The 13,094-nt window shown below is 38.8% G+C and overlaps 2 protein-coding genes across 3 annotated transcripts in view; one reads left to right on the top strand and one right to left on the bottom strand.

Annotated features, from left to right (window-relative positions):
• The window catches only part of GLDC (glycine decarboxylase), a 51,981-nt gene extending 46,252 nt beyond the window's left edge, over positions 1 to 5,729 (top strand). Inside the window, exons 21-25 of the mRNA XM_074856326.1 lie at positions 627 to 738; positions 1,970 to 2,065; positions 3,182 to 3,354; positions 4,061 to 4,141; positions 5,092 to 5,729. Coding sequence (XP_074712427.1) covers positions 627 to 738; positions 1,970 to 2,065; positions 3,182 to 3,354; positions 4,061 to 4,141; positions 5,092 to 5,235 — 606 coding nt within the window. The 3' untranslated portion in view covers positions 5,236 to 5,729. The remainder of the gene's footprint in view (positions 1 to 626; positions 739 to 1,969; positions 2,066 to 3,181; positions 3,355 to 4,060; positions 4,142 to 5,091) is intronic.
• Positions 5,730 to 8,264: 2,535 nt separating this feature from the next.
• The window catches only part of UHRF2 (ubiquitin like with PHD and ring finger domains 2), a 92,046-nt gene continuing 87,216 nt past the window's right edge, over positions 8,265 to 13,094 (bottom strand). For both annotated transcript variants that reach the window (XM_074854932.1, XM_074854933.1), the window contains exons 15-16: positions 11,521 to 11,619; positions 8,265 to 9,367 (exon numbers count right to left, since the gene is read on the bottom strand). In XM_074854932.1, the coding sequence (XP_074711033.1) occupies positions 9,221 to 9,367; positions 11,521 to 11,619 (246 nt within the window). In that variant the 3' untranslated portion in view covers positions 8,265 to 9,220. The remainder of the gene's footprint in view (positions 9,368 to 11,520; positions 11,620 to 13,094) is intronic.

Genomic DNA, 13,094 nt, shown 5'->3' with positions numbered 1-13,094 from the left:
TGAAGGGGCTACCTCAGGCTGTTTTGGCTTTCTCCTTTGCCGACTTAACTTCCAAGTGCAGTGTTAAGAAATTCAACCACAGCTCAATTCCAGTGCTGTCCTTTTGCAGTGCTTTAGCAGAGAAGTAAGTGCCTCTGTGTTCATTTGGCTCTGGCCTTTGTTAATGCACAGTATCATCTGTGACGTGACACCAGCAAGCAGAGTTTGAGTTGCTGTGATAATCTGTACAGACAGCACACATAGCTTTTTGGGAAGGTCTCTGGACACCCTTGCCCTGGGGGGTAAGGATGGTGACAGGTAGCATGTACAGTTCTTACAAGCGTGCTGATGACAGTCTTGAGTTCTCACTTTTTTCTGTTCACTTCAGAGTTTCTCAGTTTGAGGAAAGGTTTGGGTTGTTCACTTGACTTTAACCAAAAACTCATTTATACAGTAAACAGTCTCATAAGGTATGTATACCGTAGTTGCTGTCAAGCAAGTGGAAAAGTATAATAGCAGTGTGACTGCCTTAAAACTAGGCAGATGCATTACAGTGCTGTTGTCTATCATGCTGGCCAGTACAAGAACACACTGAGCTTGCTTAGGAGTGTTTTTAGAGCTCTTTCTTCATGTTATTCCTCTTTCAGACAATGGGAGCAAAAGGTCTGAAGCATGCTTCTGAGATTGCAATACTAAATGCAAACTACATGGCAAAGAGGCTAGAGAAGCACTACAAAATCCTTTTCAGAGGAGCAAGAGGCAAGTATTGGACAATTTGTTTTCTTCTACAAAGCTTTTTTTTCCAGTGTAGAAGTTGGCTTGCAGTATGGTTCATTTTTTACTGCTACGTGACAGCTGCATCTCAAACTTCTCTTGATGTTGTTCATAAGGAGACAAATAACCTGCTACACTGCTTTTGTGGAGGTATTGCAATGAAACTGAGATATTTGGAAGTAGAAGTAAAAATGCCTGTTTGTAATTAAATTATTACAAAAGATGGAGTAAACCATGGCATCTCCTTGAATTCTAGTAGCAGATTAATGAACAGTAGAAAAACAAGAAGCAACAAAGTTGAGACCTCCAAATCTGCCATAACCAACGGCTCAACAATTTAAGAACTGGAAGCAATTTTTGGACCTGTACTTCCCCTTGCACAGTTTCTCTCAGAAAACCCCCCACCAAATTTCTGTCATTTCTGTTCCTTATTCTCCTTTGTGAGATGAGGGAGAATCCCCCTGGCAATGTAAAATACTTTAGCTATATTGTAGTTGCCTGCTATGGCTCTCCAGTCTTGCAGCAGGACAGAAATAATTAAGAAGAGGTGAAAGAATTATCTGTTAGAGTAACTATCAGAGAATGCTATTTTGCTTGTTTAAGCTGAATGGCACCAAAGACTATTTGAGTATGATACGTATGTATTCAAAATACATGTCTTAAATGTGCAGGTTACATTTTAAGATAATGTATTATTTCCTCACAGAAGTGAATGGAAGTTGCAAATTTTGAAGGATTCAGCAATGAAATGGAACTAGGTTCTTGAGGATCATGGATATAAATTTAGATAACTTAAGTCTTTAGCCTCTCTATAACAGCAGATTTGAGCTTTTCTCAGTCATAACATGAAACTGATTATCTTGTACATGTCTAATTCAAGATAGCCGAAGACCCAAATGGTGTTGGGCCACTGACAAACCCAGTTATTTTTCAGAGTACTTGTAAATTACAGGAGCTACCTTGACCACCCTTTCCTAGTTCTGATCTTGGAAATGAGGCCTCTTCTTAATGTGACATGGGACTCAGAGGGCCAGTCTTCAAATACTGAATTGTGTATCTCTTACTTGATAATTTCCCAGGTTTCAGTTTTTACCCGAGTGGATATTTTTTAGTTTACCTTTTTGCCATGCTCCACAAAACCCATCAGAATAGACTGCTTGACAGATTGTATTATTCTACTAGTAAGTAAACATAGTGTATGCTTTTTCGTTCACAGGTTATGTAGCCCATGAATTCATTTTGGATACGAGAGCTTTCAAAAAAACAGCAAACATTGAAGCTGTAGATCTTGCTAAGAGACTTCAGGATTATGGTAAGTCAGTGTCTTTTTTTTAAAATAGCTGCGTAAGTGAGAATTTCCTAAATCTCTTCTAAAGGGAGACAGAAACGTTCTAGTCCTGTGCTTATGGATGGTGAATCTGTCACGATCATTTCAGGTTTCCTCATGTTCATTAAGGGCCTGGAGAGATATTTGCATCAACTGAGTTGTACCTCTCCAGTTTTGTAAACTGCTACTTCAAATTTGCAATTACATGACTTAACCATTGGAACAAGCGGGTTGAAGGCAAGAGCTTAATAAGATTCCAACAAAAAAAAAACCCAAACAAACAAATACTTTTGAAGTAGGATAATAGGATTTAAACGCTTCCATCCCGATACAGTTTAAGCAGTTTTGTACACATGCTCTGAAGAATCTGATCGTGGCTGCCACACAAGATGACCCATTGAACTGTTTGATCCTATGCAACTGTGCTTCTAACAAATATGCATAAAAGCTGTTAAAACCCTAACCAATAATACCTGTCAGTGAAATAATCCAAAGCCTGGTTGTGATATCAAAAACCCCCACCATTCCTGCTCTTTGTAAGTGGGCTGCTATAGCCTGAAATAGCATGCACCACTTAGACTTTTCAGTAGGTATGGAGGTGAGTTACATGGATAAGTTTAGTAATAAGTTCCACCCTCTGCAGTTGAAAGAGAAGTGTCACAAGGCTGTAATTAGCAGTAGTGCAAAAAGGGAATCATGAGAGGCCACATTTTCTTTTTACCTTGTTTACCCACCTCACTTTGACATTCAGCCTGTCATAAGAAGGTAAAATGACAAAACACTTCTACTGAAGTGAGCAGCAGGAACAGAAATAACCTGGGAAAGAAGCAATATACTTCAGGCTGAAAAGTAAAAAACCAAAAAGAGAAGGCTTTAAGAGCATTTCATTAAATCAGTTTGTAACTCTATTGTAAATAATACAATGGCATTACCCTTCAGTGTTAAAAATTAAGATACTTGAAAAGTGTCAGTACACTGCCAACACCACAAACAAGTTCAGTCCTGTAGATTATAGAAAGGGCTGAATTTGTGAATCAGTTGCTAGCTAATGTATATATTCATTCATGACCTATTGTCAGTGACTGATTTCTTCTTTATCAGGTTTTCATGCTCCAACCATGTCCTGGCCAGTGGCAGGGACGCTTATGATTGAACCAACAGAGTCTGAAGACAAGGCAGAGCTGGACAGATTTTGTGATGCAATGATCAGTATTCGGCAGGAAATTGCTGAAATAGAGGAGGGCAGGATGGACCCCCAAATTAATCCACTAAAGGTAAGATGGCATATGGAACAAGTTACCAGCATCAGCTCAACCCCTGAGACTTACTTGAGGCTACGTGAGCCCGCTTCCTGATCTTTCAGTACTGCCAAAAATAACTGTGTGCAACAGCGAACACATGAATTTCTTGAAATTTGACTTTTTTAGAAACTCTAAACTTTTTCAAAATTTCACTTGTGACTTTTTCAAGTCAGAAGTCTGGCCTTTGCTCTGTCAGCAAGGAAAGTTATTTACGCAAGCACATGATCTATAAATTTCGAGGTCATCTTAAAGTAATGAAAGAGAGATGCTTATTTATCCGGTTTAAGAAGGGAAGTGGAATGACCTTAGAACTAACTCTTAGATACAGATTGAATGAATTATTTTAGCAACTGCAGCACAAAATTGCTATAGGCTCAAGCTCTGTTCAATGTTCTTGTAATGCTGTGCTGACTTTTTAAATACTGAGGGAATTTACTGGAAAGCTAGAAGCATATTCAAACATTGGGTAGTATCTTCAGGTAAACTGAAAAAAATCCAGATACTGACTTGCTTCCTGCTTTAAATCTGCCTTTTTTTCCCTACATAAATGGTATTCTCAAGTGACTGCCTCGGCAGTAATTACTTATATGTAGCAATGTGAACTTGAAGGAGGGTTCACACTGCTACATCCAATTGAATTCAGTATTTTTGTGTCCTAAATATGTCTTTTTGCTTGTAGATGTCACCACATACTCTGAACTGTGTCACTTCTTCCAAGTGGGATCGTCCTTATTCCAGAGAAGTGGCAGCATTCCCACTGGTGAGTAAATAATGGGATCCTAGTGGTGTGGTAATATGTGTGCTTTCTGCTCTGTTGTTTTCTGGGCAGTTGAAGTAATCTGGTAAGAATAAAAACTTCAGAGCCATTTTTACTGTTGCTCAGTTTTTATGTGTGTGAGCTCTACAGTAGTTCCATTAGTTTTGTTTTTCAAGACAAGGAGAAAAATCTTAAAAAAATTCTCTACACATTAAGTGCAAACATGGATTTCTAAATCTTAGCACTTCAGTTCGAAGCAGCCTGTTCAGTTCTGACATACTGCACCGGGGCTCCCCAAACAGAGTCCCACATCCTGACATTCAAAGCTCTGCTCTGAAGAACTTGGATGAGGATTTGACATGATGCGCAATCAGCATGGGGCAAGCCTCACCAATGTAGCCTGCTACAAATAAAGGTCAAAATGGAGATGGATACATCAGACTTCTTCAGAGCACTACATAAAATTGCTTCCACAATCTTAACAGTTAAATATATGTGTAACTAACTTTCCTCACCTAAAACTGAATTGGATTTATTTCATTGCTATGTAGTGTTTCAAAGAGGAAGAAACCTGTGAAGTTTGCCACCTCATTTTATATAACTATACTCAACAGCACAGGTCTTGCTAGTCCCCTCCACTTTTCCTTGGTTCCTGTCTGTAAGCCAGTTATTCAAAGGGTTGTAGGTTTTTTTTAATCCCATGACAACTGCTTCTTTGCAAGCATTTGTTAGAGAACATGGTTATACTTTTTTAAAAATCTAAATATTCTTTTGACTGCCAACTTTTATTATACATGCTTGTTACCTTTCAGGGACTGCAAACAGATTTCAAGTATAACTTCACTTAAAACTTTTCCAGTGTTTGTCATTCTTAAAACTTCTAACGTCTATTACAGTTACATAGTTTTGCTTGGTAGAAAAATTAAAATAGCTATTTTTTCTTCTGTTCTTAGCCATTTGTGAAGCCTGAAACCAAGTTTTGGCCCACAATTGCTCGCATTGATGACATATATGGAGATCAACATCTGGTTTGTACCTGTCCACCAATGGAAGCCTACGAATCTCCCTTTTCTGAGCAGAAGAGAGCATCTTCGTAAGACTCATTCCAGCTGCCTGGATTTTTGAGTCCATCAGGATGGCTTTTTCTTCCCAGACCTGATAGGGGATTTATATACTGTGTATATTTTGGATAATCACCATGTTTGTTAATTGAATCACTGCTCAGTTAAAATGTAAATACAATCAGTATGTTAGGTGTAAACAAAATGTGATTGATTGTTCCACAGCAGCTGATGTTGAAGTTGCCTTGATTCAGTATTTTGTCTGTTTTGTGCTAAAGTTTTAACAATTAACACCCAATTTGCAAACTGGCATGGAAGATATGGTTAAAAAAAGAAAATATGCAGATGCATAAGGCAATAGTAATGAATATTAACTGCAGGAGTAATTGTTTATATTTTGTAAAAAAAGATGAAGTAGATTGTTTAATTTACTTCACATATTACCACTAGCATTGCTAGTGTTAACATTTCATACAAGGTTTTTTCTACCTACCAATGTTAGTACTCTAATAAAATTGGTTGGAGTTTTATGTGTTGTCATGTTCTCGATTTTAACTTTTCAGCTGGATTTATCCCACAGAGCAGTATGAAATTATGAGACGTAAATTCTCATTTGTCAGAACTGCCACAGCAGTAACAGCTTTTACACAAGGCAAAATACTGGCAGAGCATAATACTGAAATCTCTGGGGTTTTTTAAAGAGATAGAATGATTGGTTTTGTTGAGCAGTATCAAACTTAACTTTTTTTCTACATCACATCAATTTTTCCCAGTAGTTCCATGTAATCCTCTCCTCTTATTCTGGAGAAGGCATGAAACACCTTTTCTAACAGACTGTGAACTGCTTAGTATTAGATCTTGTCTAACAAAGTGTTCTCCTTCCACAGTTTCTCAAATCTCTTATTTGGGCTCTCGGCTTTGGTTTATACAGTGCACTCATCTTTCCTTGCTTTGTCACATACATCTACAGCTTGTATAAAAACTGATTCACAGCTTTAGCTCTGGCCCTCCAAGAATACCAACAGCACTCTGAGACCAGAGTCCTACTGCTACTCACAACACCATGTTCAATTACTCAGTAGCCAGACCACAGACCTTAAACAGGAGCCTCTTCTCATCTCTTGCAGTCAAATTTCTATAAAACTGATCCTCTTACCAGTTACACAGAGAGATCATATGTGTTATGAGTGCATTTGAAAGGAACCTGAGGGTGGGTCTGTGCAGACTCATTTGTGTCTGATGCAAGTGACCCTGTAAAGACAAACTCGTTCAGCCACACCAAGCAGGATTTTGGTGAATGAGGAAACGGGTACTGGGGTAACACTCAGACTGGGGAAAGGACTGCACAGTTTCACACCTTACAATCAGCAACTACTCAACCTCTTCTTGAAGGTCTACATGCACACTCATGCCTGGGAGCTTTCTCTGAAGTGACACAAATGAGGCTAGTGTTCACAGCACTATTTCAAGTACTGTGCTTTTGTGTATTTTATGGTGAAAGTTTCAGGACTGCCACTTTTTCATTACCTACCTTATGACTTCAGTGGGGGCTTTAATTACACAAAGACACTGCAGATGACAGGAGACAGGAATGGATTTCATTAAAGAAAGGTTATGCCAGGTACCAGTTTTGCTGTGAAAAGCTGCACCTAGGTCCTAAAACGTCTAAATACATGGTGAAGAAAATCAGAATTTTATACTGATTTATACTTATTATATTGAAAAGGGTGTCTTTCAGTAGCTACTGATACAGCACAAAGGGTGTAAAAAAATCATGAAAAAACACTGCAAACTTGTAATGTGAGGAAAGGACAGTCTTTCTGCATTGCCAACCTAACCCCACGAAGTCTTGTCAAGCTACTTTGATGTTTGTTAAAGGAAGTTTCATGTTGCTTGATTGTGTCTCACTGAAAAGATACATTAAAAAATTGGTTTACATATTTTTGTATTAAGCAGAGAACTTCCCACTGTTGACCTCAAACTGAGAAATTTATCTCATCAATTAATTGGTAAAAATCTCTCAAACAGAAAGAAGCATTAAAAGGTATAAAGTATTTCACAGCACTCAATTACCAAGTAAAAAGTCACAAGTCTTACGTGCTTATTGCACAGATGCAATGATTGTTACAAAGGTAAAATTAGGTCTGTTTTCCCCATAAAATAGTGAGCTAATATTTTGTAAAACATAGAAGTTCAACAGGATATAAGAATCTGTCTGTAGCTCTTTTAAACTGTATGCTTAACACTAATACCAATTCACCTACTGAACAAAGGCTGAATCCTCATTCTAGTAAGCACAGAAAAAGCCGAGAAATTAAATCTTTCAAAACTGTTCAGCAACGCCTGTTTTTTTGATATATGACGACTAGAGAGATAGTACCAGCATTATCTGAGATGCAACTGAAATCCTAAGTAGAATGGGGGGGCGGGAGAGTGGGGAGAGAGAGAAGTTACTTATTTTGGATGAAGTAAGCAAGCCATTAAGCTAACTTTCAGACACAAAAAACGGCACTGCCACATGCATCTCAGTAACTGGTTCCTTACCACACCAGCGTAAGGACATGATCTAAAATTACTGAGAATGACATACATACTTCCGTGTATACTTCTACATGCCTGCTTTGCAGTGCAGCTCCATGCCTGCGGTGGGAACCTCTGACTAACTGCTGTGTGGGGCATCCACAGCTCCCAGCTGCACCGAGTCACACTAGCAGCAAGCACTGCCAACACCAGTGGGTAGGAGGGGCTCCCTCCGACTCAGGTACATGGACTGAGCACTAACGAGCTTCCTTCAAATGCTCAGTGGAGACCAGAGTAGCTCCTACAACTACTGCTATGACAGCTGCTACTACAGAGTATATGTGAACCCATGGACACTGATGTTAGGTTGGTTTTTTTTTCTTAATTAACAATGTTTTTTTAACTGAGAAATTAGTTAAGGAATATAGAGCCTCATGTCTGAAAAACAAGCCCACTAAAGAAAGTATTTAATAATCTGAAAAAAAATGTTGATAAAAATGTTATGATTTAAATAAGGGGATAATAGTAAAAACAAAATTAGCAACTTTTCTGAATCATAAAATATTTAATAAGGTATATTTGGGGGGGGATATATTGTATATAAAATTTCAGATCACAATATGAAGCGATTTGAACCCTCTCCAAGCTAGCACTGCCTTCAATGCTGTGTAGATGTATTGCCACTGATACAAGACCTACTAAAAGCATACATTTTAACTAATACAGAAGTGGCTTTTTTATATGAAATATTTTTTACACAACTAGAGTGTCTTGAATACCCTCTTTAAGTGCAAAAAACACAGATCACTTTACACTAATGCAGCAACAATGCATTCATATTGTTCTCATTAGTCATTAGTAGTCAACTTGCATAAGATACAAGAAAAGCACAATGAAGCTCACAAAAATAGACTAAAAATCAGCCTGTTCTTGCAAAAAAATACAGCATAATAGAAGAAAAAGACAAAAAAGGATTATGCACACCACAGAATTTGCTGTTCTTTAATCCAGCTGGCTTAAGTGCTGTTTCTGGGGTTTTTTTGCTGTTTTTTTGTGGGTTTTTGTTTTGGTTTGGGTTTTTTTTTTTTTGTAAATCAAACCACATGGACCAGGCACAACTAATATCAGGAGGCAGTGTTTAGCTAAAACTTCACTAACTTTTTGTCATCCCCACAATTTATTTTCCTCTGTCCTGAGGTAGTTACAAAAAAATAATTCATAAATTAAGCATCAGCTAGGCCAGTAAGAGCTGAGGCTTTTCTTTTCTTTAAAAACTATTTGTTAACTGGCCAAAACTACCCTTGATGTTAAAAGACAGCTGAGAATTAGAGTTCTCACTACACCAAAAAGATGGCTATGAGGGGAAGAGGGTTAGCTGCTTCAAAATGTGACAATATATTGAGTCCCATCAAGCTGGCTGGTCCACTGTTGAATTTTCCATGTTTATTCCCCTTTACTGTCTATAAAGTCACTGGGAGAAGTACAGAAGGATCTGAGCACATCATCGTCCTTTACTGTAACCAGGGAAGAACTGGTCCAGTAGTGTCTGCAGTATCTTGTTGGGAACCATGGTGTAGCCCTTTCCAAGGTCATAGCGGCAGGCAGGGCAGGTGAAGACTTCAGCTCTGAAGGAGCGCTGTAAACAACTCTAGGACATACAAGACAGAGAAGTAAATTGTGAGAACTTTATTTTAGACTGACAGCTTAACCAGCAAAAACTAATGAATCACTATAAACCAAAGATGCAATCTGCTGTACTACCAGAAAAAAGGAAGTCATTACCAAGCCCTCCAGTGCCTAGCGCTGCCTCTGTGACTAAAATGTCCTAACAAACAAGGTCTGCTCTGGGCTGGGATGTGAAACATTGAGTTTGGGAGAAATTAAAACAAATCACTACTGAGATTCCCTCCACTTCCGCTAGCGCCTTCCTGTGAATCACAGCCATGTCTGCAGCTTCCTTACAGATTCACAGTTAGATTGCTACAGTTTTCCAGACCTTCATTTCAAGAGGAAGGTGAGTATACCAGGAGCAGAGACACCCCTGTGTCCTGTGGTGAGATGGCAAGGTCACCCCCACCGCCACCCATGGGGGGTCTATGGTAGAGCAGATGCCGATCTGTGGCCTGTGCGGGGCCCCACACCAGGACAGGTGAGTGTGCCTGAAGAAGGCCGGGACCCCATGGGAAGAAGCCCCCGCTGCTGTAGTTCAGTGCTGGGAGGACTGCAACATGTGGGGGTGACTCACGTCAGAGAGAGTTTGTGGAGGACTGACTCCTGTGAGAGGGATTTGGACTGTGCTGAAAGAGGGGACGAATGCCATAAGTTTCCCCTGCACCGAGGTGTAAGAAGCAGCAGGACTGACTGCACCCCCCATTCCCTGCCCCGTGCACTGCTGGGAGGGAGGAAGTAGAGATACAGGGAGCAAAGCTGAGCCCGGGAAGAAGGCAGGGGTGGGGGAAGGTGTTTTCAAGGTGTGGTAATGCTTCTCATGGTACTATGCTGTCTAGTGTTGTTGTTAGTGTCTAGTAAATTTATGTTCGGTTCCCCCCCCACCCCACCCCCCCCAACAAGTCTGTCTTTTGCCCATCACCATAATGGATGGATCATCCCTTCACATCCTCATCTCCATTCCTGAGCCTTTGCTTTACTTTCTCCTTTCCAGCACTGGGGGTGAAAAGGGGAGTAAGTGACTGTGTGGTACGCAGTTGTCCTCTGAGCTCAAACCATGACAAGTGTTTATGTAACAACCTCCATCTACCTCATCAAATGACAGTCAGTTAAGCCTTAAAGCTCTATGTAGAATAATACAACCTCTAACACATCGGCGTCAGTGCTTAAGTTAACTGGATGGTATTTTGTATTCACAAACATTTACTGACATCTTCAAATTCTGTGCTTTTGGACTTTGTTGCCATTCAGCTTTCTTCTCTCCATGGTTTTCCAATTTCCATAATTCTCTATATTAACCCCTTTACAACACTTTTTAAAGCTTTTTATGTTTTTTTAAGGAGCCATAAGAATTCTGTGTGTGCAGGCGATCCATAACAACACAGTGATTTTTACTGGAGTGATACATATCTTCTTGAACAGCAAACTTGCGTTATCAGATATTGTAGCAGGACGGTAATAATCTGAGTCCCTTTAGGCTCTTAAGCAGAAATACTAGGTATGGCAGACACAGTTCAAATATGCACAATTCAGCTCATGATTCTTTACATACTCATGCTACAAAAATTAACTCTAGTACAAACTGGATTCCAAACTCCTGACATTACATCCAACTGATCAAGATTTTAAGATACACAAGTTATAAATTGACTTCTGTGGCACTCCTACCAAACATAAACAATGCCAAGAATTAACAAGAAAACATCACTTACTCCAAATAAGCCCAAATAATTTTCTGGTATTTACCCTGCATCCTTTCAACAACTCTTATTAAGAGTGTTACACAATTATAAAATCTGATGTTATTCCTTAACTTTGTAAAATTAAATTACTGTTACTGTACCAACATCTAGCTCCTGAACCAAACCAATTCCTAGTGTAACTCCACTGATCACAAAGGAACAACAGCAGTGGTAAACTTCACTCATTATGTCTATCAGGAACTGTACTGAACGTACTTCCACTCTTTATTACATAAAATTAAAATTACACAGCAATCACTGAATGCAAACTTGTTGCATGTTTTTGCTCAGAATGTTAGGCAATATTGCCTTTCTAAAATACATATGGCTTTGGTGACTGGTGTCTTAGAGCCAAGAAAACAGCCCAGAGCAAGACCGAGTTTATTCTTACTTTACAGACGTTGTGGAGGCACTCTGTTGTCACTGGCTGGTAAACCAGCTCCTGGCAGCAGACACACATAAAGGATTGTTCCAGTTTCTTCAGAAAATTCTAGTGTAGGGCAAAGGAATAAAAAAGATAAACTCTGTTACAGTTCTCATAAATGCCATGATTACATAAAGATGATGAACTTCCAGAAGTTCTTAAGTTCTCCATATCCACGAGTGCAGCTTTCTAAAAGTAATCAGGAACCAGGTCCTTAACTGCTTTATCTCCCTGCTCTTCCACAAATCAGAGAACTAGTGTTTTAAAGATCACTTTACTTGTTTGTATGAGTATTGTTACAAACAAAATAAAAAAGAGACCTGAGGGCCCCTCATGCCTGATTCTTAGCATAGGTCAGAAAATTTAGTAGTTGTGTTTAGTAACTGCCACTAAAAATTTGCATGTCCCTGAAAGATATCTGGTTCTCTGCCAAGGGAACTTACTTGGCTAAGAAAGCCACTTCTGCACCTTCTCCTGTGCTTATGGATAATGGCTAGCTTAATGGCTTCTTCTCTCCTCAGGCCAAATTCTCTGCATTGTGTAAATCAACCTCCCTGGTTTATAAATCTTCTCAGGGCATCTCTGAGGAATCTTCAAGATACAACTGTATCAGGTGCTTTACACACACAAGCATGCTTATCTCTGGCATGTCAGTGATCTCCAAATATCTCAAGAATACAAGCTTGGGTATAGAAAAAAACCGCAGATCTACGGGTAATCAAAATACGGTTCTTTGTAATACTTTTTAAAATACCAGATTTATCTTAAACCACATTTTATTTAGTTAAAAGGGAAGGTGGTTGTTTCAAGCAGAAGGATTTACATTTTCACAGTAGCGACCCAAAGCTAGCAATGATTCCCATTGCCTTTAGTGGCAACCAAATGGAAATCTTACCAAAATTATGGGTAGGAATCTGCAGATAAATGACTTCTCAGTAACTCAACCACTTTTAAATGACTGTTTTCTCCAGACAACTTCAGCAGTATTATAGCAAAAAATAGTACTGTAAGTGGAAGAACAGTGAGTTATAGATGCTTTTTCTGTTACAGAAGCACCATAAATAGCTAGTGGTAGTTCTCAAATAAACTAATTATGTATGTCCACTTTTAGATATCCATTTTTCAGCCAATGGTTTGGTTTTCACTGAGTTGAGTTTTATGAAGTTATTTTAACTTCTTAGTGACTTGATTTCTTCTAAAAAAGGGCTAAAAGTAACTATGAACGTGACACTGGTAAAACTAATTATCACTGAAAGACATAATATTTCAGGAGATATTCCTCTTGTGGACTTTTTTTATACTAGTTTCTATAGTCTCTTCAATGTTGAGCTATTCTTAATATTTTTTTGACCTTTAGGGGGAGGAAAGTATTTTCTATCTTACATAAGGTTCCCTTCTCTACAGAGTGGGATAATCCAGATTTGGATGAAAACATTTTCATTTCATATCTAAATTTGAAGATGACAATATTTCTATCTTCTTAAACAAAGCAAACAACCTGTATTTTCTGTCATAAAATTATTTTCTAAGCAAGACATAGT

Source organism: Strix uralensis, chromosome Z (genome assembly GCF_047716275.1).
Source record: "Strix uralensis isolate ZFMK-TIS-50842 chromosome Z, bStrUra1, whole genome shotgun sequence".
Lineage (NCBI taxonomy): Eukaryota > Metazoa > Chordata > Aves > Strigiformes > Strigidae > Strix > Strix uralensis.
The sequence above is the reverse complement of the archived record's forward strand: the minus strand, read 5'-3'. Positions and strand labels throughout refer to the sequence as shown.